General features: G+C 39.0%; 1 protein-coding gene across 1 annotated transcript in view; it reads right to left on the reverse strand.

Moving 5' to 3' along the window:
• The window catches only part of CPED1 (cadherin like and PC-esterase domain containing 1), a 148,522-nt gene extending 123,167 nt beyond the window's left edge, over positions 1-25,355 (reverse strand). The window contains 3 exon segments of the mRNA XM_050324204.1: positions 12,993-13,179; positions 24,279-24,752; positions 25,223-25,355. Of these exon segments, the coding sequence (XP_050180161.1) occupies positions 12,993-13,179; positions 24,279-24,530 (439 nt within the window). The 5' untranslated portion in view covers positions 24,531-24,752; positions 25,223-25,355.
• Between the last annotated feature and the right edge of the window lie 574 nt (positions 25,356-25,929).

Consider the following 25,929-nt stretch of genomic DNA (forward strand, 5'->3'; position numbering starts at 1 on the left):
AATTAAGGAAGTTATTGTCCATATGCTTCATCTGCCATAGGCATTGAAAAACTTGCAATGATTCCCTGTCCTGGTAGCAGGGTTTGAGGCTAAGCATGAGGGGTAATAGTACACCATGCATGAATCAAAGAAATAAATCAAATATTACCAAATTTTTACATGTGCATCCCACTAAGGGAGGAAAACCACACTGCTTCACGTGATGAGAGAGACAGCACTCAGATCTCCAAGCATCAGCAGAGAGGAAGAGTATCTCCACCCTGCTCAGTGCCAAGTAAGAAGTCTCTGCTTGACACAATTGCCTTTGGGCAGCTCCCACTGCTAAGTGATCCAAGTTATTCTAACAACTCTTGGGACTATATCCAGCAAAGAACTTTGTATCCCTGTCCTGTGCACCCTGAGGCAAAGTCATATGAAAAAGCAGCACACAGTCATGAAGTGGAAGGATGTATCATGAGGGAGTGAGTCAAATCAAAGTTGGAAAAAAATGGATGTCACAGCATTTGAGTACCTAACTGTGTGCTGGTTGTGTGCATATATGCCTGCTCTGGTCTAATATTCACTGATCTCCCACTGATTTTATAAAGTTATTTTATTTGAACTTCAGATAACATGAAAAAAGTAGCAGTTCAAAAACATGACACCTGTCACAGAGTAGAGTAACAAAAGAAGGGAAACAAACACATGCAGCAATGAAGAACACACTGAGGACAGGCTGGATACAGAAATATAAACCAACGAGAGTCAATAGTGCAAAATCATCAAGATTCAAAAATTCTATTACAGAAACATTTAATAAAACTCCAGTTATTTTTTCAAGGAAGGGAAGAAAACAGGAAATTTATGCCTGAAGCTTTCTTATTTTACCGTGAGAGTAACATGAGTTACAGTTTTCAGACCCATGTCTTAGTTGCTGAATAAGAGTGCTGTGATCAGTAGTTCTGTGATAAAAACTCATCTACAGACGTGCCCAAGTGAGCCCAGAGAAACCAAGCAGGTGGGGGAATCCAAAGAACACCCTGCTCCAACTGCTCCCAGGGACATCGCAGGAGGGGGATCTGTCCACAGAATACTCTTCTCTCTTATGCACATGCACACACACACAAAGGAACACAGAGGCACAATACTGGGTGGGGCAACCCCAGTAACCCTGTCAGAGAGATAACAAGCTCCTGCCCTGGTGTCCCCAAGATGTTCCAGGGGACAATCAGTATCAAATCCTAGTGCCCATCAGGATGAGTGAATGGGAGCCCCAAAGCACCTTGTGGACCTGAGGATGGGTTGGAAGCACATCGTAACTTGGATGAGTGTGTACACAGGAGTTAACAACAAGAACAAGAGGTACTGAAACACCTTCCCCACTAAACTATTGCCAAACCTGCTGATTCTGCTACTTTTACAAGGAAGAATCTGGGCTTTTAGAAAGGTGTGTGCAACAAAAGAGCTGGAGGCTGGAAAGAAGATCCAATTGGAAAGTAGTGCTTGGGGAGGAGGAGTTCTGCCCTAGGGAACCAAACTGCCAGCTTGGTTATACTTTCCATCCTGCATTTCACCTCAACACCCCAACCTTTCTACCATCTCATTCTTTGCAATGGGACATGAGGAACCTGAGTTGAGCCACCCTCTGAATGACAGCACTAACAAGAATTCATCATTGATTTTAAACTGTCCTAGAGCTGAGAAAACAGCCTCTACCCTTCTATGGTTATAGAGGAGGTCAGGATAAGAAGTAGATGGGTTTGTCTTAATATCCTGTTTCATTCTAATTACAATGAATTAGGGTAAAAATGACAATGTTAGAAGAATGATGATTGATCATATACACAAAAAAAAAGACACTTATTTTCAGGTCTGAATGGCAACCCTCAATCACTGCAATTACAGTATGCAGACAGCCTATGCCATTCCTCATTATTGTATCAGATTCCATAATACCCAAGAGACAGGAAACAATCAGAATACTGAAAAAGAGAAGCTTGGGAATAAAGGCAACAGCTAAACAAAACAGTGTCATGACAAAGGCTCAACTATTTGCCTGTAATCATCCACTGTGTTTGTTTTCTTCTACTGGGTGGCCATGCAATGCCCCAGGAGACAGCCTAGCCCAGTGACAGTTCCTAAAACTCAGGGAAAACCAGGCCACCCTCAATGACAGGAAAAGAGCACAGATATGTGGACATGAGCCATACTGCATCGCTTGTCCTCAGCTCTAGGGAATTGATCCATTTTATTTATGAGTTAGATAAAACCACAGAAGATAGTGATGCAATAATTAAGTTGTGGCTAATGTAAGGGAGATTTCCTACTGTACCCCACAGATACTGTTTTCTATGCAGCACCCTATGCTGCCTTTCAGCTCTACTCACCTGGCATGCCATGGAGTAGCGTAAGTCAGTGACACAGATATCACTATGACTACCATGTAGAGCATCCATGGAACATGGCCTCTAAAGTAAACCTTAAAATTATGTCTCCAAACATTTCAAAGAAACCTAGGATCAGACCTCTCACTTTTGACTGTCAACAGACACCCTCACATTATTAGGTTTGCAAAAATGTGTACTGTAACATCTGGGCTGTAAATCAGATGTGCCATGGAGCTGAGTGGAGAAGTAAAAAACCTGATGCCTTCTCCTACTTCACACAGAGGGCAACCTAACTAGCCTACAATTACCTTCTGTGCTAGCACTTCCTGGAATACTTAATTCTCTCTATTCTTAGAGCTTTCTCCAAAAGCCCTCCAACCCTTTTTCTAAAGTCATAGCATTACATTTCAAGTAAAAATAGGGTTAACATGTGCCTGATTCTGTATTTAAAGTCCTTGTCTTAAGCCTACTGTTTACAGAAAATGACCACAATTATTTTTTGTTGAAGACTGACTTCTAGACAGGTTCCAGTGACACCAGGCCTCAGTGGGGCTGTGAAAGCTGGAGCAAGTGAGGTTTTTTCAGAGACTTACTAAAGCCAGATGGGGAAGAAATATTTAAATGCCTATCTCCAAACACAGCAAATTACGTCTTGATTTGGTCCAAAATAGCTTGATCTTTTTCTTATTTTGTTTATCAGCCTGTTTAACCGTGCTTTAGTATGATGATAGGCTTTCTATTTTAGCTCTTGTAAAAAAAATAATGAATTGTAGCAAACAGTGGTTTTCTTCCAAATAAAGAAAAAATGGTCTTGTCTAATTTTACCATTTTATACTAAAAGTCCCTTTTCAATAAATTGATCAGCTGAGCTGTCGGATCTAAAATAACTGTGGTTGTGCCAGATTCATCTTGCATTTAAACAACACAGTAGAAAACTCAGTGTATTCTATATACATACACACTTTTAGTGGTTGCTATAAATTAAAACTGAAAGTCCTTTTTATAGCTAAATATTTATTTTGGAAAGCATTACCACAAATGTCAGAAACAAAGTCATTACAACAATAAGCTTGTTATGCAAACACTTTATGACTTGAACAATTTGGTTCAAACCTTCCAAAACACATACCACTAAGCTATTCTGTCCTTCCCTTTATCAGAGTCTGAATATATTTATATTTATATGTTTATATATATTTATATATCTATTATATATTATATATATATATATTATATATTATATATATTATAGATTTATATTTTTATATATATATTTATATTTTATATATATATATTTATATATTTATATGAGACATCACTGAGGAAATATGTCAATACTATACTTGTTTAATCTTGCTACCCATTAAGGTTGCTCAAATCCTATTCCTTAGTCAGTTTTTAATCCAAATCCCCTCCATGTTTTGACCTTCTGTTGTGAAAAATGGACATTGTTTTGTAAGGAAACATGACTGTCAAAAAGATAGAAATTAATGATATGTGGGTTTTTTCCTTTCTAATCAAAGAGTGGATGTCACTTTCAGTAATATTTTTCTGTATGAAGTAATTTTTTCCAGAAATCTGAAAGCTCTTGTTACTAACTTGAAACTGAGAAACAGTTCCAATTTCTAAATACGTCAGAGAAGCTTCCATTCTTTTTGACATCTGTGCAAACTAGGATTACCTCCAAATGGACAACTTCAGGGGCTGAATAAAAGAATATTCAATATTACATTGAAAAATCAACTTTGAGGGAGTACAATGAACATCAGAAGGGGAGAATAATCACTCCCCTCATGAAAAAAAGATTCCTATTTGATGTAAGATAAGCCTGTATAACAACAATATGTTGTGTGAAGTTTTCAGAAGCATGTTCTAACCTGTGGGTGGCTACTGCACTTTTGATGTCTGGGGTGGTTCTGGGATGCAGCATTCAAAAGAGCTGTCAGCTGAAAGTGGATGCAGCTGGAGAAAGTTGGAATCTGAACCTTGGAATGGTGTGTGCTGGCTGCAAATTACAATGAAGGCCCACATAGTATATAAGCTTTTTGCTGCCTGAACCAATAAAAGTGATGGTAGCTAAAGTAAAGAAAAAAAATGGTTTTGTTTCAGTGGTATATAATACCTCTACCTAAAATGGGAGCACAGTGATGAAAGGCAGCAGCACACTTCTCACAGCTGACCAGGGCTCAGAGCCAGTGAGCGCATCAAAAAGGGTGCACAGCTTCCAGCAGCCAAAACACTGGGCAATCCTACTCAACAATCCCTTAGAGAGAGTGCTCTGGCAGGACTGTGACAGGCTTCTGGCTCAACTTACTGTCATTCTCCCATCACCTATATTAGCAGAAAATTATCTGACATTTAGGAACAGACGCATGTATTTATAAACCAGAGTCTCTGCTTGAACCCTATCAGAGCCAGGATTCATTTTCAAAGAGAAGCATTTAAAAATACTTGAAAAAGCAATTATGTGCCGTTACCTTCTTACCCCCCAGGCTACAGTTATGAAATGTTGCCTCAAATTCTTCTACGGGATTTCCACGTTACTTTTGTTATAATTTTCATGTTATAAAGCTTGCATACTGACACCCAAATCCCTTGTATTTATTTAATTTCAGTGGACTTGCACATTGCTGCTTTCCTTTGGCCAGCATGTGGATCTGCCTGGACACTGGTGTTTTTCAGATTCTATTAACATGACATAATTTATTCCAGTAAGGTTTTAATTTTAGCTCACTGTGCAATCAGTGTGTAGTATTTTAATTGTTGCAATTTCTAGGTCAGCCCCATAAATACAACTCCACTGGACTGTATGTTCTGTTCATAAGACTAAAACAAACATTCAAAGAATGATATGTTGGGTAAATTTATGACTAAATGCTATATTTTGGTTTTACCTTACAGAGCTCTGTGTCCTTACACTTTTTTATGAACAATAAAGAATTTGTCTTTCTCAGGGAAAAGAGTGCATTTGAAAGAGGGGATTTACTACAGTCTCACAGAGGGTTTATTTTAGTACTACAAAGAAATTGTTTGTGTGTTCTTCTTCTAGAAAGCATGACTATGTTCTGCTAATAATTAGGAAGAAGAATACATATTGTTCAGAAAAATATATGATGCATTTAGATTTTCTAACAAGAAACCACAGCATCACATTAGAGACCAGCATTCATCTTTGTATGTCAGAAACCGAAGTGCCTTGTACTGAAATTATGTCTGTGGCATAAAATTAATTGCTAAAAGCAAAATTAAAAAGAGATCAAGACAGTGAATGTTTCTGGTATGCATTTTCTTCCTAAAACTAAATGAACTTGAATTTTATGGAAGCAGAATTTAGCAAACATTGAGTTTGTCACATGCTTGTAACACGCTGTGTTCTGAGGACCACATTTCTACCTATTTAGCTTATTTAGGAATGTCCTTGCTTAACAACATACAAAAAGAATGCTTCTATTTTACTTGTCAAGACTTTGCTCAGGACTCACATGACACACAGTTTGCATTACGAAGCCAACTAGTTTTGTATACTGTTGGTTATATATTTGTACCAACAGTTAATCAAAATGATTTTGGGAAGAGAAGTTACATCTGCTAGATTTGAAGATACATGTGTATTTGTACGGTAACCCACAAAATACTTCTGTGGCTAGCCTCAGCATTGTTATTTTGCACAATATTTTAAATTACTTACTTATGATAGAATGATCTTGTGCTTTTGCTGGCATGCTAAGATCTCCAGTCCTGCTTATTTAACCTTACCTCCACAGGATTGTTTACACTTTCAGAACCTGATTTCAATTTACTTTAATTTTCTCAGAGACTTTTGTATTTATAAAAGCTGGGCATCTAGTGACCTCTCTATTCCTGACATTTCCTTTACTCTCCACTATGAAAAAGAACAAAAACCCCAGTGTCCCATTTCTGTTCCAAAAAAACTAAATTGCTTCCTTCAGTGGGTTGGTCCTTGTAATTTAAAATGGCAACCAGATGTTTACAGAACACATAAGCAATTTTCCTTGAGGCCTTTAGTCTTTATAATTGTTTGCTAAAGTTAGTTGGATTTTATGGAAATTTGTCTGAGGCTGTAACAATCAGCAAGTAGGGGCTCTTCCTAACTGTATTCTGAGCAATTAAAAATAAAATAAAACAAAGAAAGTCAGAACTAGTGTTACCTACTCCTGTTAATGTATTTCTAACTCAATAGAAAACCACTCACTAAGGAAGGAAATTTGGTTGTATTAGTACTGATTTTTACATTTTATCCCATGAAAACCATCTCTATTTCAAAATATATTATTTGCTTTCTACCTTCTCAAACTTCAGCTGGCTATTATCTAAAACCCACTGATTTTGCACTCCCTTCCATTTCCCCCCCCTCCTGTCAGGAATGCACTCTCATAGATTTTGATTTTTTGAGACTATTTAGCATTTTAAGAAGATGCTATAAACTACATATTGAAGACACACACGTATTTGGAGGACACATGTCCTCCAAGCCCCGAGTCACCACAGCTGATTCATACCTGAAATTGCTCCATTTGCCTCAGAAATCACTTTTTTTCTAAAAATCAGTTTCTCATCTGCCTCATTGTCTCAAAGCTAGTCATAGACTTCAAGAAGTCTTTGAGACCATCTTGTTACCCCACAAGGGGACTCACTACACCCAATAAAACCTCTTTATCTAATATTTCAAGATGTCTAAGATTGAATGCTCCACAGCTCCAGGGGATCCATTTGATCACTTCACTAGCCTTATCCCCAAAACAGTTTTCCTAATAACAACTTTGTTGTTGTTGTAGTACTGTTTACTATAGGCATGATGAACAGATTGTTCTTTTTTCCCTTGGCAGCAGACTTTGTTAATACTTTGTGTTAAAAGGTACCTCTGTTCACTCAAACATACTAGCCTTCACACTCCTTGAAGAAAGAGTTATCACTGTGTCCTCCTGTATCTACCAACTTCTCTCATTTTCACTTATTTTGCTGATATAGCGTATATTGGAAAATGAAAAATGAATGTCTGACAGTCACCAGACATGGCCCTGGGGGCCTCAGAAACCCACGGCTGTAGTTTATTCTCTACACTAATTAGCAGCCCTGAGGAAACTGTTACTGGCTGCACTTATGAAGTAGCATTTCTGCAAGTTCCTACCTTGCTGCTGGCCCAGATGTCAGCAATTAGGCTGATACTTTGCTATTTAGCCTCTGGTCAAAAGTATCTACAGTGAAGAGTAGTAGAGGTAATACAACATGCTAAAGGAATAACATAAAGATAATCAGCAAAGACCACGCATTTCATCCTAGTTCTGACCGTGACTCGTACAGTTTTTATCCAGGTTCCTCCATCTCTAACCCTGATGTGACAACATTTCTCTGCCTCCTAACTCCTACTGTGAATCAAAGTGAACAGAATCATTTTCTTCTCATGGAAAATGTAGATTTTCTTTATAAAGTAATTTTTCCAAAGGATACCCAACAAACCAAAATGAAAAATTAACAAAGGCTGACTTGGAATATTGCTTTTTGTGAGAATCAAAGGAGAGCTTTCTTTCATCTGTCCCCAACTGCTTCTTCAGTCATGTAGCCCACAAAGAGAGGCAGAAAACTTGGCAGCTAGCATCACTCCACATCTGTGAACACCTGTGCCTGCTCCTGCAGCCTCCCGCTCCCTGACATTCCCCAAGCAGCAGCTTTTATAGGGAGTGACCACTGGGTACAAAGAAGCAACAGAGCCAAGGAGGGAGACAGCAGAAGCGGTATCTTCATAACAATACAATTCTCAAATCACCATTTCACAGCAAAATGAGTTATGCCTGACTATATGTAGTTTGCTTCATCAGTGAACAGTTATTCACTTCTTGCTGTAATACCTAAATAGTGCTCCTTTAAATACCAGACAGATCTCTTGACCCTAGCATGCAAAAAGAAGGGCCAAGATCTAGTCAGATTTGCTCCCATGGGTGTCATCTCTCTCATCCCTTCCTGTTCCTGGTGCAGCTCCACCCAAGCACCACTCCCACATCTGCAAAAAGCCAGCTTGTCCTCATAGTTAGGAATGAGGGCTTAGTTAATACAGCCAAGTACTTAAACACAGCAAGCTCTTAAAATGACAGAAAATAGAACAGCATTAAATGCATATATTTATAACGCAAAAAAAAATAGGAAAAAACTTCAGATCTAATATTCTTTGCTATACATGTAAATTTAAGGATGTATATAGTATACTATCTCCATTTAACAATGTCAAGTGAAGGAAGAGGAGATGAAACTGGTATTGACTACAGTGGAAATCAACAGGAGAGCTAAATATCAGCCAAAGCTAAGTTGGATTCAATACTTATATTATGGAACAATAAATCATAAAAAACCCCAATCCAAAGCAATATATGTGCTGTAGCTATTTTTCTAATGGCATGGCTAAAATTTCATCTTCAATGGATGTCACTCAAACAGAAGCTATAGTTAAGTTTAAATACTTAACTTGGTATTCTAAAAATAGGAAATTATCGTATAAAATCAATACTATGAAAATGCTTTATGATTCCTTTTTTAAAAGTCCCTCAATACAATTGCAAAAACTTCCACCAAATTACTAACATTCTAAGGCAGCGGGGAGCATATAATGTTACACTGCACTCAGTTTGCCAGTAACTTAAATACATGTGTTTTTTTCCATGGCCAAACTGACTGGATATCATTGAGGTTATGCAGAATCTTTTCCATTCCAAGAGGCAGCAGTAACAACAGAACTTTGCATACTGTTGCTGAATGAATTAAAACTGGTTGGTTAGATTTGTAACATACAACTGCACGTTTTTTGTAGTCTACAGTGTGCTGAGATTTGATTAACTATTAGGAAAGGTGAAGAATTGAGAAATTAAGGAAATGCCTATTAAGGGAGGGTTGCCAATGACTAATGAGGCAGGCACATTGAGCAAAGGACAGAAATACTAATGGCTCCAGAATGAAAGATATAAGGAGTTTACTTATCTTTAAAGATATCATCTGGGGGAAGTACGGAATTCAGAAAAGGTTCAGGTAGAAGACAGTAACTAGGGAACATTATTTTTGGAGAGCAGAAATGCATTTTAGTGAAAAAAAATTCTGAGATAAAACCTTCCTTTTAAAAAATGTTGTGAAAATGTGGTCAGAGCATCATAGATCTGAAGGGAACCACAGATCCTGCTAATCTTTACCGTGGTAACATAGGTGAGAGCTTCTCAGACTGGAAGGACAGAGAAGAGGTAGAAGACACTGAAAAATATGTGGCAAGTTCTTCTCCAGTATTTGCCCCTCTGGGAGAATCTAAGGGTGCTCTGAAGCCAGGTGGCTAATCTCATTCTGACAGAGCAGTGCAGCTCTGTCCCGGGCTGAGGGAAGGAAACTCTGTAGTTTGTACAGCTCTGCATGGCAAAGCTCCCAGGAGGAAGTCTGAAGGCATGGGACTTTCTCACTCCTTCTGATCCTTTTAACATTTTCCATGAGATTGTGACACTGGTTTCGACACCCTCTAAGGCTGCGTCAAAGGCAGAATGTGTCTCAGAGGCTACGCCTCTATGAGCAGAGGTTCACATTTTAAAAAAGGAGGTGGAAGGAAGGAAGTAGCTACACACCAATCACACCTTCTTCTGCCTAGCTGGCAAACAAAACAACTGTACCACTTGTAGATGTGCTGGCCAATACAACCTTATATGTTTCTCATCTGCTGTTATGCAGCTTCTTTTGAACTGCTTGCTTCAAAACAGGCTTACCACAGATACTTACTGGACATACTGACCATGCTAAAATGCATTGCCCAAGGTGGCAATCACAGTTCTTTGCAAAATCTGACTATCCCACCATTTGATACTAATACAGTACCACCTCTCTATTTCCATGCCAGCAGCAGACTGCTAAAGAGACATGTTAAACTTACAGCAAAACTAGCTCATTTAGGGCTGCTGCGAAAGTAAGTCTCAAAAAGCTCAGAGCAGGGACAGATACCATCAGTCCATGGACTTTTCCCTCCATGTGTGTTTGTTTGCTAAAGAATGGTGAAAGCACAAATTCTTTTTGTTCAAGCAAAGCTGTTTGAGAATTTACTGACAAAGCTATTTTTCAGTGAAAAATTAGGAGATTCAGTAATTTATGTTTTACTGTAGAGCACATCTGTATGGATATTTCATAGTAATCCCATAAATCACAGACTATGCTATGACTAAAAAAAAAAAAAAAAAAAAAAGAAAAAAGTATACTTTTCCTTTTTAGCCAACTGTTTTCCAGTTACCAAAACTCAAAATGTTTTGGCTGGCCTGTAAGAAGTGAAAAATTTCCACTGAAGAAAACTATTCTTCCGTTTCTCTCTGGCAGCAATGAACTCAACACAGTGTTGCAGCCCAGGTGTGGAGGATATTTCTGGAAGATCAGTGTGCAGAGCTGTCACATTTGGGTTTCAAACAGGAGCAGAACTGGTCCCAAAATTCTTAGCGGGCCAGCACAAAAAAAGTTAGGAATGTTTTGTGGTGAATTTTTTTCCATATATGACTTCAGCTAGAGTCTTGGCCCTCAGCCATTCAAAACAAAAAATCCTTTCAAATTTAAAGTGTACTTTGAAAGATACACGAGTAAGACAGACTGAACAAAACTAAAAGCATCAGATAGAGCTGCTAAATAATACCAAGTAGGAAGGAATTATTCTTTTATACATTTTTCACAACATTCAGAATCTATGTTTCTCAGTTCATTACCTATATATTTTTAACTGAGGCTTCAAGGAGTATATTTTTAATAACTTATAACACTCCTATTAGGAAAATATTATGCCAAAGCACAGCTCAAAATACCCTTCTCCAAACTAAGAAGTGGTATCCCATCCAGAACAGTAAACCCCATCATCTATTGGCAAGGAAAATTACCTCTGAATGCAATTTGCTCAGCTGCAAGAAAAGATCATTGGTTTGGTATGCAGACATGCTCTTTTACTTACTTCTTGTTTTTAAAACGTAACTTTAAAGCTAGGCACTTACATAACAGGGAATAGTTAAAGGCAGAGTTGTGTCGCCATGAAATGGAATTAATAGTCTTACTCTTTGCCTTAAATTGGCAAGCATTTGACTTTTTTTACATAATCCAACATCTGCTGGAAGCTTTAGGATGTTCCTGGAAAATACCTAAAATCTTTTCAGTTTTTATTTTTTTTATTACTGGAAAAATACTACGGGAAATACTGGTTCTAGCCTGTAAAATATAAATAAATACCCACAGTTAAGCTGATTTCTGCAGGGGAAATGTTTGCAGTGCAAAAACCTGTGTTGGAGAAATTCAATCTGAACTCATTATTGTAGGAAAATCTAGTACCGTCTTTTTTTATGGATCACAGCTGAATTTGGTATATCCACTTCCTTGGCCATTTGAAACAAAAGCATTTCACAGAGATGGTGCACATGATCCCAGAGGTGCCATCTTTTCTTTGCAGCCCATCTGAGATTAGCAAAGCCTGCAGACATGCTGTGTCTTGTCACTGCAATGCAAATGACTCAAGGAGAGGAGGGGCTAAAATGTGCCTATGTTACCAGACTAAAATAAGAATGAGGTGAAGACCATTTACTATTTCTTGGTACAGCCTGCCAAAGAAAACTGAATGAACCTCATTTTCAAGAAAGTTTCTTAGAGAAACTTCAAATTAGTGATGGAATTTTGGGCAGCCTCAAGCATGCTAAGTAATTATAGTTTTCATCTATGAAACTACTCGGTTTGGTCAAACTCAAAGCAAAACTGAGCTCTCTGGCAATCCCAGAAATGTATTGCAAGCCTGAATGATGCAAACAGCACTCCCTTTAGCATGAGAAATATCCAGCCACACCATTTTCCCTCTGACAGAGTGGTGATCTATTTACTTTTTCAAAGTCTTCCATCTCCCACATTGACTTGCAGCAGAAGACCAAACTGAGAACGCAGTTTCAGCTCATCTATCTAAGGTGTCCAAGAGCCCCTAAACGTGATGAGCATATATATAACTTGCTCTCAAAGTTCCTTTATCAAGCACGGTGTAACTGTACACAACAAAGCTACAGTCCCTTGTGCAAGAGATTAGGCTTCTTCAGTAGCCTGTTTTAACTGTGGATCAAATTTTAACAGGAACTAAGAACCAACAGTAATGCACCCCAGATTCTTCAGCAAATGTAAAATGTGCTTCTTCTGTATCATGTTCTTTAACAAGCTTACAGGATAATCAAAACATTACCAGAGGAAAAAAGTACCTTCGTGGATACAACTTTTCTTCAAGAGAGAAAATGAAAAAGAACCAAATGTAACAGATATGTGTTTTGTTATAAAATGCACTATTGAAAATCACTCCATTATATTGATGAAGTTGGTATGAGAAGTCATCAGGAACCAAGTTGATGTGATTTAGTTGTCAAGAATAAAAAACTACTTTGCTGCATTATTTTAAGGAAGGATATATCTAATGGAAGAATCACCTAATTGTGAAAAATTAGCTTCACAACTGAGAAGGGTTAGAATTTGGCTTCTATTCTTACTTGTATTGTAGTTTATAAGCTTTACTTTTGTGGAAGAATGCTGAATAAATACTGTATTTAGTGAACACATTTAGTAATTAATGAATTAACTAAGTCCAGTTAGTCTTACTGTGATAAGGGCGCTCATGCCTGGGATTTTCCATCAGTCTCCTGTTTTCAAGGACTGTGACTGTATATCCATGTTTTTCCAGGATGCGCTGACAGAGCTGACGATTGGTTTCACGGTGAGCAGGAGGTGCATATAGAACTGCTCTTCTCGTGCGGCTTCCAAAGTACTGGAGAATGGAATCACCAATCTACAGCAAACACAGTGCAAATACAATGGTTGTAAGATAGGACACTCCTCAGCAATATAAAGTACCATTGTTATTTTTCACAAAAATTAACTAGTAACCTAATGTGACAGGAAATAGCTCTAGTATAATTAAGAATCCTAAACAGTACTAGAGATTACTGTGCTCTAGAAAATTAAACATAACCTTGTCATACCTTATTGCCTTATTAGTCCAACATGATCCAGCCCATAGGAGGACTGGCAGAGAAACTTTTACGTAGGAGCAACTGGAAAGGTGTCTGATGTCTCTAATGAATCCCAAGGAACACTTGGGTTATCTATCACTATCTTCCTATATAGTGTCTAGGGACAATGGCATCTAGAGAAAAGCCTTCCTCTATGTAATATCCTGGAGTATGAGCTTCTTGTAAGGAAAAATGGAAAAGAGACACCTCAAACACACGGAAGTAGTGTGAGTCCTCCATGAACTTCTCCAGTGCGATTCCTTCCTACTGCAGATCTTTACACACTATTCCAGCGTATGTCCCTTCTGCAGGGTGCAGTCCCGCAGGAACAGACTATTCCAGCATGGGTTCTCCATGGGCTGCAAGTGGATACCTGAAGGTGGACTTCCATGGACTGCAGAGGGATTGCCTGTCTCACCATGATCTTCATCACATTCTGCAGGGGAATCTCTGCTCTTGTGTCTAGAGCAGGTCCTTCCCCTCCTTCTTCAATGTGCCTCTCCTGGGTGTCTGCAGAGTTGTTCCTCTCACATATTCTCAGTTCTCTCTCTGTCTGCAGTTGCACAGTTGTTTTTTTACCCTTCTTAAATCTGTTATCCTAGAGGCGTTACCAGCATCACTGATAAGCTTGGCCTTGGCCAACAGCAGGTCTGTGTTGGAGCCAGCTAAAATTGGTTTTGTCAGACATGGAGGAAGTTCCTAGCAGCTTCTCACCGAAGACACCTTGGTAGTCCCTCTCACTACTAAAACCTTGTCATTGAAACCCAAATACAATAAGGCATAAAAATAGGATGCTCCATGTGGCAATTAGGACACTATTATCTAGAACAGTCTAGCTGTTCTTTTGTAGTAAAAACACCATTCACAAACAAGACTTTCTTTTGGTGAAAAGTACTTGTCTTTAGGATTGAAATATACCATCAGGGATTAAAATCAGGACATGAAATCAGTTCTTCACAAGCTTGTGAATTTCAACCTAGCATTAGTTAGCAGTTTAAAAACTAAGTTATTCTGTACCTTCTAATTTTAGTAAGTTTATCACTGGAAATAAGAAGCGCTACACAAACAAGTCACCACCATTTTGTGCACAGTAGAATAGATTGAAAAGAGACAGATGTTTTGACATAAATAAATATCATTCAAGATGTGTTCAGTTGCTTATAGGGCTGGAATGTAGTGATAAAGTCACTCTCCTTAGCAGTCTATTTCCTGAGTATGGGATGCAGTTTTACATTATGCTTGGCTGAACTGTAAGTTTCTCTGCAGCAGTGAGGAGCACAAACTATTTCAGAGTCCTGAGCTTCTAACAGCACATCTGCTTTTGCTCCATGGAAAGGCAGCATCATAGCATCATCGATGAAAGGACCCTGAAAAAGTCTCCATAGAACATTGTCAGAGTCTTCCACATATATTTGCTAAATGTTCAACCCAAAACTAGTTTAGACACTGGGATATTCAAGTAAAAGTTTGATCACTTGCTGGCCGGAAGAAGCACAAATAGCACAGGGTGAAGTCATAGGAATTGCATTAGGTCACCTGTCAGATAGCGTTCCTGGCATCCCAGTTTTTTTAAAACACATTAATCAGGTGCCAAGCACAGCGTTGGAGAGTCTCAGATGACCCTTCCCCACCACGGCACCCGTCACTCTTGTTCCCCTCTGCCTTCACCCCTCCTTCCTCTCCTCTTATCTTCTTTCTTTCCTGTTCTGCTGCACTGCCAGCAGCTGCTGGCAGCCCTTTCTCTCCATTTCCCTCCCTCCCTCCCTGTTCCTAAATCCAGCCCTTGTCCTAACCCCCCTCCTATGCTCCCTCTCCCTCTTCCAGGCACTCCAGCCAGATAATTCCCACTTTCCATTTCACTTGCATAGTGGAAGAAACCCAGAAGACAGAGACACCTCTTGCTTTATTTTGCAAGAAAATCCCATTTTCCATCCCACATGTGCTGCAGGGGTGAACTGAGGACACAAGAGGAACACAGAGGGCCTGCAGCCCAGGACACATCCCTATTCCATTTTTGCTGGCAATTAAGGCTTCTTCTTCTCCCATCCCTCCCAGTGTGGCCTGCCTTGGATGTAGCAACACTTTGTGTGCCCCCTCCTCACTAACAGTTACCACACTTCTGTTATGCTATGAAAACACACCTTTCTTCATGAAAGCAAAGGCTCCTGCAGTGTCATCTCTGAAGTATTTTGCTTCACATAAATATTAAGAGGTCCTTCAAGCACCCAGCAGTGACTCTATTTCCCTTGCAGTCAAAACTCCAAGGTCAGTGCCTGCAGGGCTCCCTCGGTTTGGCCACCGCCTCACAGCCCACGCCTGCTCCAATAGGCCTTGGGTGCCAACCTCTCACGAGCTGTCCTGCCTGGTGAGGCACAAGGGACAGGAATCAACCCACCCTGAGGTGTCCCGAGGAGCCCAGGGGTCATCCAGCCTGCCTGTGGCAGGATCTGCCAGGGAAGGGGCTCTCCCTCCCGCCTCTGCGTCACCATTGATGCAGACGGCATCTTCCCCAGCTCCCTGGGGAAGAGCAGAAATGTTTACAATGCTTTAGTTTGGCTGTGACAAATATGCAACAGAACACTGTTAGCAGCATTAAAATAAAAAAAAAAAAAAGAAGTAAGTTAGTAAGTTCAGGCAGTAGCAGTGGCCTGGGTCATTTCCACAAAACACAAAGGGAAATGGCCCTGAGCAGCTCCATGGAGCTCATACAGCTGCTGGTTCCCACCAGGCACCTCCCATGGGTACTCAGGGGGCTCCTGACAGCCCTTGCAGATGGAGCACAGCACTTGCTGCTCCAGAGGGCTTTCCTTGGGGCATTCACTCCAGAGACACACAAAAGTCCCTCAGATTGACAGTGTCCAAAGTCTCCTGACACAGTGCTGGGAGGGACCAAGTGGGGACAAACTCATCTGTGTCCCCGGCTTCCCCTCCCACCGCCCAGGCACTGGGCACGAGGCACTTTTATCCAACAGCTTCCCAAAGAGCTGTGATGGGATCTCTGGGACAAAGAGACAATTCACGATCCTACATTTAACAGCTTGACCCAATATCTAATCTGGTACTAATAAATAATATGAAGTATCTCCACACCTTTTAGGGTACTGTTCTTGAGATGCACGTGTAGTGTTGCTAAATTTATTACCTCTGCCCTTTCGTTTTAGAGCTATATGCAGTCCAGGTTACAAGATGCAATGTGTCCTCTGTTTTCTTGCCAAACCAGTACAATGGAGGGTGGGTTGTTAGCTAAATAGGATTTAGGAAAAAAAAAATCATCTGACCAACTGCATGCCTGTAGCAAGTGATTCCATACCGTTTTCCAAAGCTCTATATAAAATGCTTTCCATGACTGGACATGATTTCCAATATAATAGCAATAACAGTCATGTTTATATATTTAAAGAATCTGCTGGTTTTCATAAAATGTTTCTCAATCATAAAAATTCAGCCTGAAGAGAGAGTTGGTATAAAAGAAGTCGAGTGCAATAGATGAAAATAAGCTGTTCATGTATTTCCACACTTTATGGTCCTGGTTTTTTGGCATTCCTATGAATTTAATGTACAGCCGGTTTAGACAGAAAAAAAAAAATTGATCCATAACATTTTGAAAATTTGACAATAACTGGTAAATGGTCAAATGTTTTAGTGTACCAACCGTTTATTAGCTCTTCCTCAGTTTGAAGACTCAGGCTATTTGTTAGCAAGTCAATTTATCACAGATTCAATATACCTTATGTGAAAGGGATTGTTAAAGAACATCTGCAGCCCATGTCTTACCTAGAGAATGGTGTGTTTGTCTCCACAGAAATTAATGAGGCTTTACAGCAAAGCTGAGATTTCCCATATGATTTAGGATGAGGCCCGTGTCAGTTTTGACATGATATACCTGCTTTTATGGCCTACAAAACACTGCACTTAGCTGAGTCACTGACCTCATTTTAGTGCAATTGGCTGTTACACAGATGATCCACAGCCTTAACAACTGGTTTAAACAAGCCACAATGGGTTGTAAAGTGAATAAAAATGTATAAAAGTTAATTTTGTAATTTTTTTCAGTTTATAGAATTACATGAAAAACACAAAAGAAAGCAAATCGAGCTCCATTAAAATTTATTATGTTTTTTAAAAAAAAACCTATCACATCAAATGTATATTCCTTTGATGTCTTAACAAACAAGATAAATGGCCCAGTTTATATAATATGAAAGCTCAAGAATTACATAACCATCCTCGCACAGCTGAAAATAGGCATCTATTATCTGAGTTGTAATTCTTAGTTCTGTCTATATGCAAGTTCCACAGAGCTGTGAAGTACTCTGTTAAAGAGAAAATGTTTTGACACTTCCCTTGAAACCAACATATCCAATTCTAGTTTATGAATGTATAAGGATATTATAATAAATTTGATAAAATTGATTCTATTAGTCTCTGAAGCTTTACTCTATTTTACAGAATTTCTGGGTTGTTCCAAAACTCTAGAATTTGGTCAGTAACTGAATCTTATGATATATAATTGCTGTTTTTGTTTTGGCCAAGAAGAAAACAGCAAAGATCTTTCAAGTTGAGGAGAGAAAAACAGTTCCTTGGCAGTTTTTTCAGATTCCAAGAAGATTACATAATTCCATAAATATTGATGCATTGTCTATGCCTGGCAAAGAAGCAAATATATAGTTTGAACTGTTGCCATAGAATTTCACTGACCATCACTTCAACTGCAGAAACAAAATTCTTCTTCTTAATATAATGGCCCACTCATGTCTGCCTCAGCTTCTCTCAGGAAAGAACTCAAAAACTGAATCATCTTTTCATCTACCCAGTTCTGGGAGCATTAGTCCCTGTGTTTATTACTCGCACCCACACTTCACACTAAGCTAGCCAAGACTGTCAGAGTCTCGGTCCAATAGTTTCAGATAACTGACTGCAGCTTACTTCAACCCCATTGCTTTCTGCAGGTACTGAGCTGCTGCAAAAGGGATATATGAGCCACTATGCAAACCAAAAGGCCTTTGCATGAAAGTGGAGTGCAACAAAAATACCACAAAAGAGAACCAGCCTTATAAAAACAACACTGGCACTATTAGCACTATTCATAGGCAGTGAACAGCCTAAATTCCCATTTAACCAGCAAAGGAAGTTTTCATCTTTGCTGTTAAATACCACCTAGCTGAACAACATTAAAAAAATCCATGAGTGAAACTCCTAGAAACTACCACACTAATATTAAACAGCAGCAATAAAAAGAATGATAATAAAAACTTAGCATGTGGTTCTAATGCCCCAAGTCATTCATTTACAGGACTATGCAGATCTTCATTAACTCCAAATGTGACTTTTAAATTCCCTTTTGTGTTTGCATAAAAGTTCATAGAAATAGCAAGTTGTTCATACTACCATTATATTTTAAGTGCACATAGCTCCTGTATCAAGAAGTAAGAGAGAAGTTAATTTCCTGTTTCACTTTCTGGAGGATATTTAAATATGTTGGCTTTATGTTCTGTTGGATTTCCTAATCAGAAAGGACTGGGTTGTCAAATGAAATGTCTGGAATGTAATTCTGATTCCAATTTTTTGTTAGATAAATACAGAACAAGCAATTAGATTACTGGCACGACTTTGATGGTTGTTTTCTGATGACTTCATAAATCCAAGAGCAAAACAGGAGTTACTTGCACAGTCACCACCAGCACTCTAAGCTGTAAGTATAGAGTTATTTTATCAAAATGCCTTTGCTTTATGCTTGCATGTAGTTCACAGTACCAACTGCCCTGTCTTAAGAACAATGAGCCAATCCTCGTATCTTATCAAAATAGCTCCCTTTGAAGAAAAACTTCAACCAGTGAAGTCTGCCTCCATTTCTCATTTGCTGCTGATGCATCCTTCTCCAAGTTCCCTTCCTGCAAAGTCTCCACCCTGCCCCTCTTTCCTGACTGCTACCACAATAGCTTTGCCCTTTATCAACAAAATATCTCTAGCTATCTGCTCAGTAAAAATAGCTGTTTCCTCAAGATCTTTTGCATTTTACATAGAAAAGAGCAAAGCAAATGTCCTGCTTTCATAGGGTGCAATGTGAATGTGGTATCATTCCAAGAAAACCAGATGCTGATACCATACCCTATATTGACTGCTTTCTAGTAGCTGAGGTTTCATACTAGCAAAGTTCTTTGTTCTTTTGTGAGGGGAAAAGAGTTCTTATGCCCCTACTTATTCTATATAATAATTTTTAAGATTAAATTTATTTTAAAAATGTATCAAACCTTGTTATGCATAATGTAATCTTTTCTGTCCAGAGCTCTCACCATGCTCCATTTCTGCATAATAGCAAAAATCATCCCTTTTCATTCTATCATTCTATCATCCAGCTTCAGTTCTTCTTTCTCACATATTTACATTTCAAAAGTTTCCATTGACTCTGTCTTCTTTTCTTTCCATTTCCATTGCCATCTTCCTTTCTCTTCCCTAACACAATCCAGTCCTCTCTGTGCACAATCCCTTCTGTGCCTTCTGAGGATACTATTTCTTTGCAGCTGTAGTACCTTATTCTCCTCCTACACCTGCTTCCTTTCCCCATGCCTTCTTCCATGACACACTCCTCTCCTACCTCCTTTGTTCTCTGCTTATTCTGACTGAAGCATGTATATTCTATCAAAAGAAATCAATAGAAAAAAGACATATACCTTTAGAGTGTGAAGTTCATCAGATTTGTTTTACATGTCTGTATTAATTCATAATGAATTTTTCACTGGAGGCAGTCATTTGCATTGACTGTGAAGTCCAGCTTTTTGCCTCTGAGAAGATAGAGTGGAGTACACAAATAAAGAAGGAATAATTCCATTCTGGGTGTCCAGATTTCTACAGTTATAGTAACAATTTCTCAGCTTTTTGGTAATTTCACTCCTAATTTTCAAATATAGATTTCTGGGCCAGTAACCTATGCAGGACATTCAACTGGATCTTCCTCTAACTCATGGTTAAGACTAAACCATGATGTTTCTCTTTTTTTTTCCTTTTGTTTTTCTTTTCTTTTTCTACATAATATCTTGGAGATATAGCCACATCAAGCTGTCACTATCTTGGATCTTTCATACTGTTCACTCCTATTAAATGATATCCTAGCCTAGCCTAGCCTAGCCTACCCTACCCTACCTGTTTAAAATGAAGCCATAAAAAGCCTTTTCTCATCCTTCCTAAATAAGGAAAAAGAAAGAAAGAAAAGAGAGACTTTTGCTTTTCAGGACCAACAGAAATTCCCACTGCCAATATGGTGTACCAGGCTTCCAGTTCTAACATGGATATAAAGCTTAATGGCTTGGGAACTGTGTCTTTTAAGAAAGCAGGAAAAGTGCTTTTGGATCTTTCCTGACTGGGAAAGCAACTGAACCTCAGGTATCTGCCCTCCTACGAGGCAATACAGTCCATATTCCTTCCTCTCAGCAGAGGTACTACCTGAGCAAAATGCTCTGCTGTGTAATGACATCTAAATTGGCTCTGGCTGAATTAATTCAGAGAGTGGAAACACAGCTTAACCTGCTAATTAACTTTTCTCAGAACTGGCTGAGAAACAGAGCTAAATTACTTATGATGAGTGTGACAATTTCACATCTGGCTGGTACCAAAATTATTTCTGGCACAATACCATGCCAGGCAAACCTACACATAGGGTTTGTATGGGCTTTTTTTTTTGTTGATACTTATTCCAGCTTCAGTGCTGCAACACCAGCTCTTCTCCTCAACTATATAGATTCGCAAATATTTCATAATGCAGGAGAGGTAAGAGTGCCCTGCTAAATGTGTAGACAGCCTGCTGCTAAATGTGATATCACTCTCTAATGCCTTTATTGCTGGAGATTCAGAAATAAACCTTGTGTTTTTCATGCTGGAGATATTAACATTTAATGCTGTACTAGAAAATGTTGACTTCTGTTCCTGTGAATTTAAAGCTACAGGACATGATCCGCAGCTGCTTTTAAAACTCCTGTAATGTGTGATACCCGAGAGAGGAGTACTATGAGCTCTGCCTGGTTTTTCAGCCTATGAATGAAATTAGCATTTTTACATTTTAAAAAAAGGCACCTTGCACTATGTGCCCGACAGGAAGGGCTCCATCCCAGAGCATCTTGGATGTAGTTAAAGACACATTTACAGACCAAATTGGCGGTGTCTGTCCCCATGCTTCTTCCAGACTTGTCTAGAACTCTCCCTTCCAAAATGAGGTTAATGTTGATATCAGAGCTGCACTGGCCAAGCTGCACTTTTCCTCAGATCTCTCCCTTCACTTCCAACAAGCGGCTCATGAAAGGTGCAGGGTTTTTTTGGGTTTTGTTTGTTTGTTTGTGTTGAATGTTTCTTTAGAGACACTTAATGTTATGCATATTCTGAAAGAAGAAATTATCAGAGTTTTGAAAGGGGATTTTGCTCATGCAATAACAAGCAGAGCCAAATTCTCACAGCAAGTTCAACACAATACTTATTTTTTTTCTCTGAAGGAAGTAGGAATGAAACCTGCCCCTACCCAGTCAGAGGACAATCTGCAGTGTGACACATACAATGGCTCAAAACCCACAAACACTGTGTATTACTTAAAGAATATTATCTTCAGCAGTGTCTTATTTTCCTAAAATTTACTCATGAACTCTGATTTCATAACATGTTGCAATGTTTGCTTTAAGTCACTGTTTAACTGCACGATAGATTATTTTTATTGAATTTAAATTTGGTGGCTGGACTAATTATAGAATAAGAATACTTGTGGGACTAGTTAATTACAAATATAAATAACTATATTATAAAGTAATTTTCAAGATTCATACATGAAGATTTTAACCAGAGCTTTAATGAAAAGTTGTTTCCAAACTAGCTACCATCGGTGGGCACGTGACTGTAAAATAAAACAGTGTAAAGTTTCAACCATGACATCTGTCTTAGATGTTACTGAGTATCCAATAAAATCAAACAAGATAACAGTTCAGTTGTCTAAATAAGCAGTGGACGAAAACACACAGTTCAAGAACACACTTTCAAAGCAAAGTGGTAGAGATTTTTGGAGATGTTTGTCTTTTCTTTTCTCTCAGATTATTATTCAGCCCACACAACCAGCAGAGTATTCTCTGGAAACAGAGAGCAACTTAGAGTAACATCCCAACATGTGCAAGACATTTAGTTCATCATGCTCTAGAGGAAACATTCAAGACAAATAGGGAGCCAGCTATGGGTGGTCTTTAGAACTTGAAGAGGAATGTGTTAGGGTAGCACAGCCCTGGAAAACATACCTATAAGAGTTAACATACACACTTACATCTGTACTATAGTTTCAGCATGTGTGTGATAGTCACATCCAACCACGTATACTGGAGAGCAGTAAGTACAGCATGTTGTAAAAACAAAAGCTTCTTTCTCATTTCAAACAGCCAGAAAGCCAAATTCTATGTCAATCTCCATTTTTTTCTCCGGCATATTATGAAAGAAGGTATTACAGATATTTTCAGCCAAACAGCATACTAGTAAATTTTTGCCATTATTTCACCAGTTCTTACAGATTTTAAGTAGCCAAAGGCAAGGTATGAAATGTTCTTTGCCATTACGATAGCAATGGGTAAAAAGGAATGGACTGTGTCAAAAGATGTAATCCACACAATGCAACCCACATATGTCAGCTGTGCTTATTTCCCTTTAAATTGTAATTATTCATGTCTTATTGCTGAACAAATCTGAACCTGGGTACCTAGTGTACTAAAGGGTCATTAAAACATAAAATTATGACAATGGAGTAGATTTCTGCAACTCATAAGATAAAACTCTGTCCTTCTTAAGAAAAAAAAATTAGGAGTTAAGTTAAAAAATTTAAGAGTTCATGCCAGAGTTATTTCACATATCCGTTTCTGATTGTTGCAGAAGATGTACTTTACAACCGGTCTCCTAAAATCAATATTGCCAACCTTTTAGACTGTTACCTCTGTCTAATCAAAGAAGCAGCCTTGTACTTTTTTTTTTTTTTTTAAATTTGAACTGCTTTATGTGGATGCTGTCCATAATCTGTGAGGTAAAAAATTTGTTTATAGTCCTGATACAGTTGTATATAAAATGACAGCATAATGATAATTTCAGTGTGATATCTGCTGCACTATTAGCAGCTCTCCTATACAACTAAAGAAAACCTGAAACATTTGTGCTAGTGCTGATCACAGATTCCAGAGGATAAATAACTACCCCAATCTGGACCATTTAACAAACTACGTTTTCCAACAAAAATAACAGTGTTTGAATTTGGTAGATTTAAACACCTATCTGTAGGAAACCTATACAAAATAAACATGAGGTAACCTAAGGACAAAGTAAAATTTGTGAGACAAAGATTCCAAAGTATATAGTGCGATTTGAAAATATGAAAACTGTTTCTTTTATTTCTCAAATGCATTTAAATTCAGCTTCTCAGCAGAATCCCAGTAAAGTTCAAAGCTGACGAGCAGATAACTTTAACACAGGGCAGCTGCAGTCTCGGTGCCAATTAACAACCTCAGCCACTTTCATGAAACCCTCCTGGCTCCTGATTTATGTGCCTGTACTGTAAAGCCTCTAAACCAATTCCCAAAGCCAAAATAAAGTATGGTCTGTGCAGCAAACTGAAATCTCACTGGAGTCACAGAGCAATGCCATGTTTCAGTTGAAGATTTTAGGATTCCTATGTTAATAACAGCACTCTGAGGAGCTGGTAATAGGAATGTGCTTTCACATATGCTGCTGTCATTAGATCACCCATTTGTTTGTATACAGATCCCAGACTTTCAAGCTTAGGCTAATTTTAGCTGGACTCAGATGATCCTGCCAGACTTGCTATCCCTTGCTTTGCTAATTATTGCTCAGCACTCTGCTCCAGCTGACTTACCTTTTTCAATGTCTGTGAATTACTGCCAGGGAGGAAGCAGTGAGTGGTGCTTGGGGAGACCTCCTTGTACCTTCCTTGCTGTGTTTTGGTCAGTTTGTTGGATGTAATCCCATTAACGACTGCCGAAAGGATGCTGCTGGTCATGAGAGGAGTCAGGGTCTGGCAGAACAGACAGATGGCCACCACTAAGGCTAGAAGGAAAGGACGAGGGCGACAAAGCCTGCGGCACCTGGGGACTTGCCCACAAACCATGGCCTCTTGCCGTCCTCACTTCAATCTTTGCCACATTCCAGATGCAGTCCAAGTAGCCACGTCTTGCCACAGTAAAAAAAGTTAAAGGCACACTTTATCCAAATCTAGCATGAGTTTTCCCATTTCTGCTGCTGAGTGTTTTCCTGGTGCCAGGCAAGAAGTCACGGGTTCCAGAGGAGCAGAGGCTTGGGGAGCACCTTCCCATGGGGCTACTGGAACAACCTGTGAAAAAACAACAACTAAGCAGCAGCAAACAGCAGCATGTCATGGGGCATCCTGCAAGGAGCCATAGTAAGCTTTTCCACACTGTGCTCTTGGGAGAATAGACTTGCCAGCAGACAGGTGAAGAGCAGAAATCTTCACCCCTTTTGCAAAAGGAACTACACAGCCAGACAATAGTATCCAAGAAAGCAAGAGGTTAAAGCTTAACATGTCCTGTCCACAGCTCAAAAAAGTAAGGGAGTGTACCAACTTTGCGAACACTCATTTGCTGTTTTTACTCTCTTGCATTCTCAATTCCCATTTTGTTTTTACAGTTTCCCTCATTCCATTCCTTTTAAATTTCCTCCTTCCTGTCAGCATGCACTGCTTTCTCTCTAAAAGTGATAATTTATCTGAAAACTGGCAGACTATGAAGGTTTCATTTGCATTTGTTTTGTCCAGATTTCAAGTTCAAAGTTAGGTTTACTTACTTGGTTCTTAATCTGTTTGAAGTTTTCCGTTCTCCTCTAATGGACTGCTGATTAAAACCACTTGTAACAATCCTGGCTCATGATCCCAGCTCGTCTCACACACTCAGGAGGCAGGCAAACGCACATACACACGCCATCTGAAGCCAGTTGGACCACAGACTTCATATAAACAAAGGCTGGACTGCTCAGTGGGCGGGGCTAAACTGGCTGTGCTAAGAGCAGGCACAGGGCTTGGAGACGCAGTCTGAAGTCTGGATGAGGAATAAGAGGTGTCCTTGCTCATGCTGCATGCCTTGAAGCCACCATCACTGCAATTTTTAGAAAACTGCTGTTACAGTGATTAGCCTAATTGAAACAATAGTAATATCTTGCAGGAAGCAGCACCTGCAAAATTTTAATCCAGACTAACAAAAACTGTTGTAAACTAAGCAGATTTACTTGGACATAAGTGTCACTGACAAAGCAGTTGTCAGTAATTTTCCGTAGTAGATATAATATCTCATTGCAGTGTATAAATAAAACTTCTTACTGATGTCAAAGAGGGAAAGAAAGGAGGGCGGACAAAAATACTCCAGTGAAAGCACTTAGTATCTAAGCCACAGAAGGTCTTAGTTACTACTTCCCCCTGCTGACACAGGACAGGGACAAGACAGATGGGAACAGTTGACAAACTCTGTTATCTTTATAGACCAAAAATTCTGGTATAA

This window comes from Myiozetetes cayanensis, unplaced genomic scaffold (genome assembly GCF_022539395.1).
Source record: "Myiozetetes cayanensis isolate MyiCay16 unplaced genomic scaffold, myiCay2020 scf3, whole genome shotgun sequence".
Taxonomy (NCBI): Eukaryota; Metazoa; Chordata; class Aves; order Passeriformes; family Tyrannidae; genus Myiozetetes; species Myiozetetes cayanensis.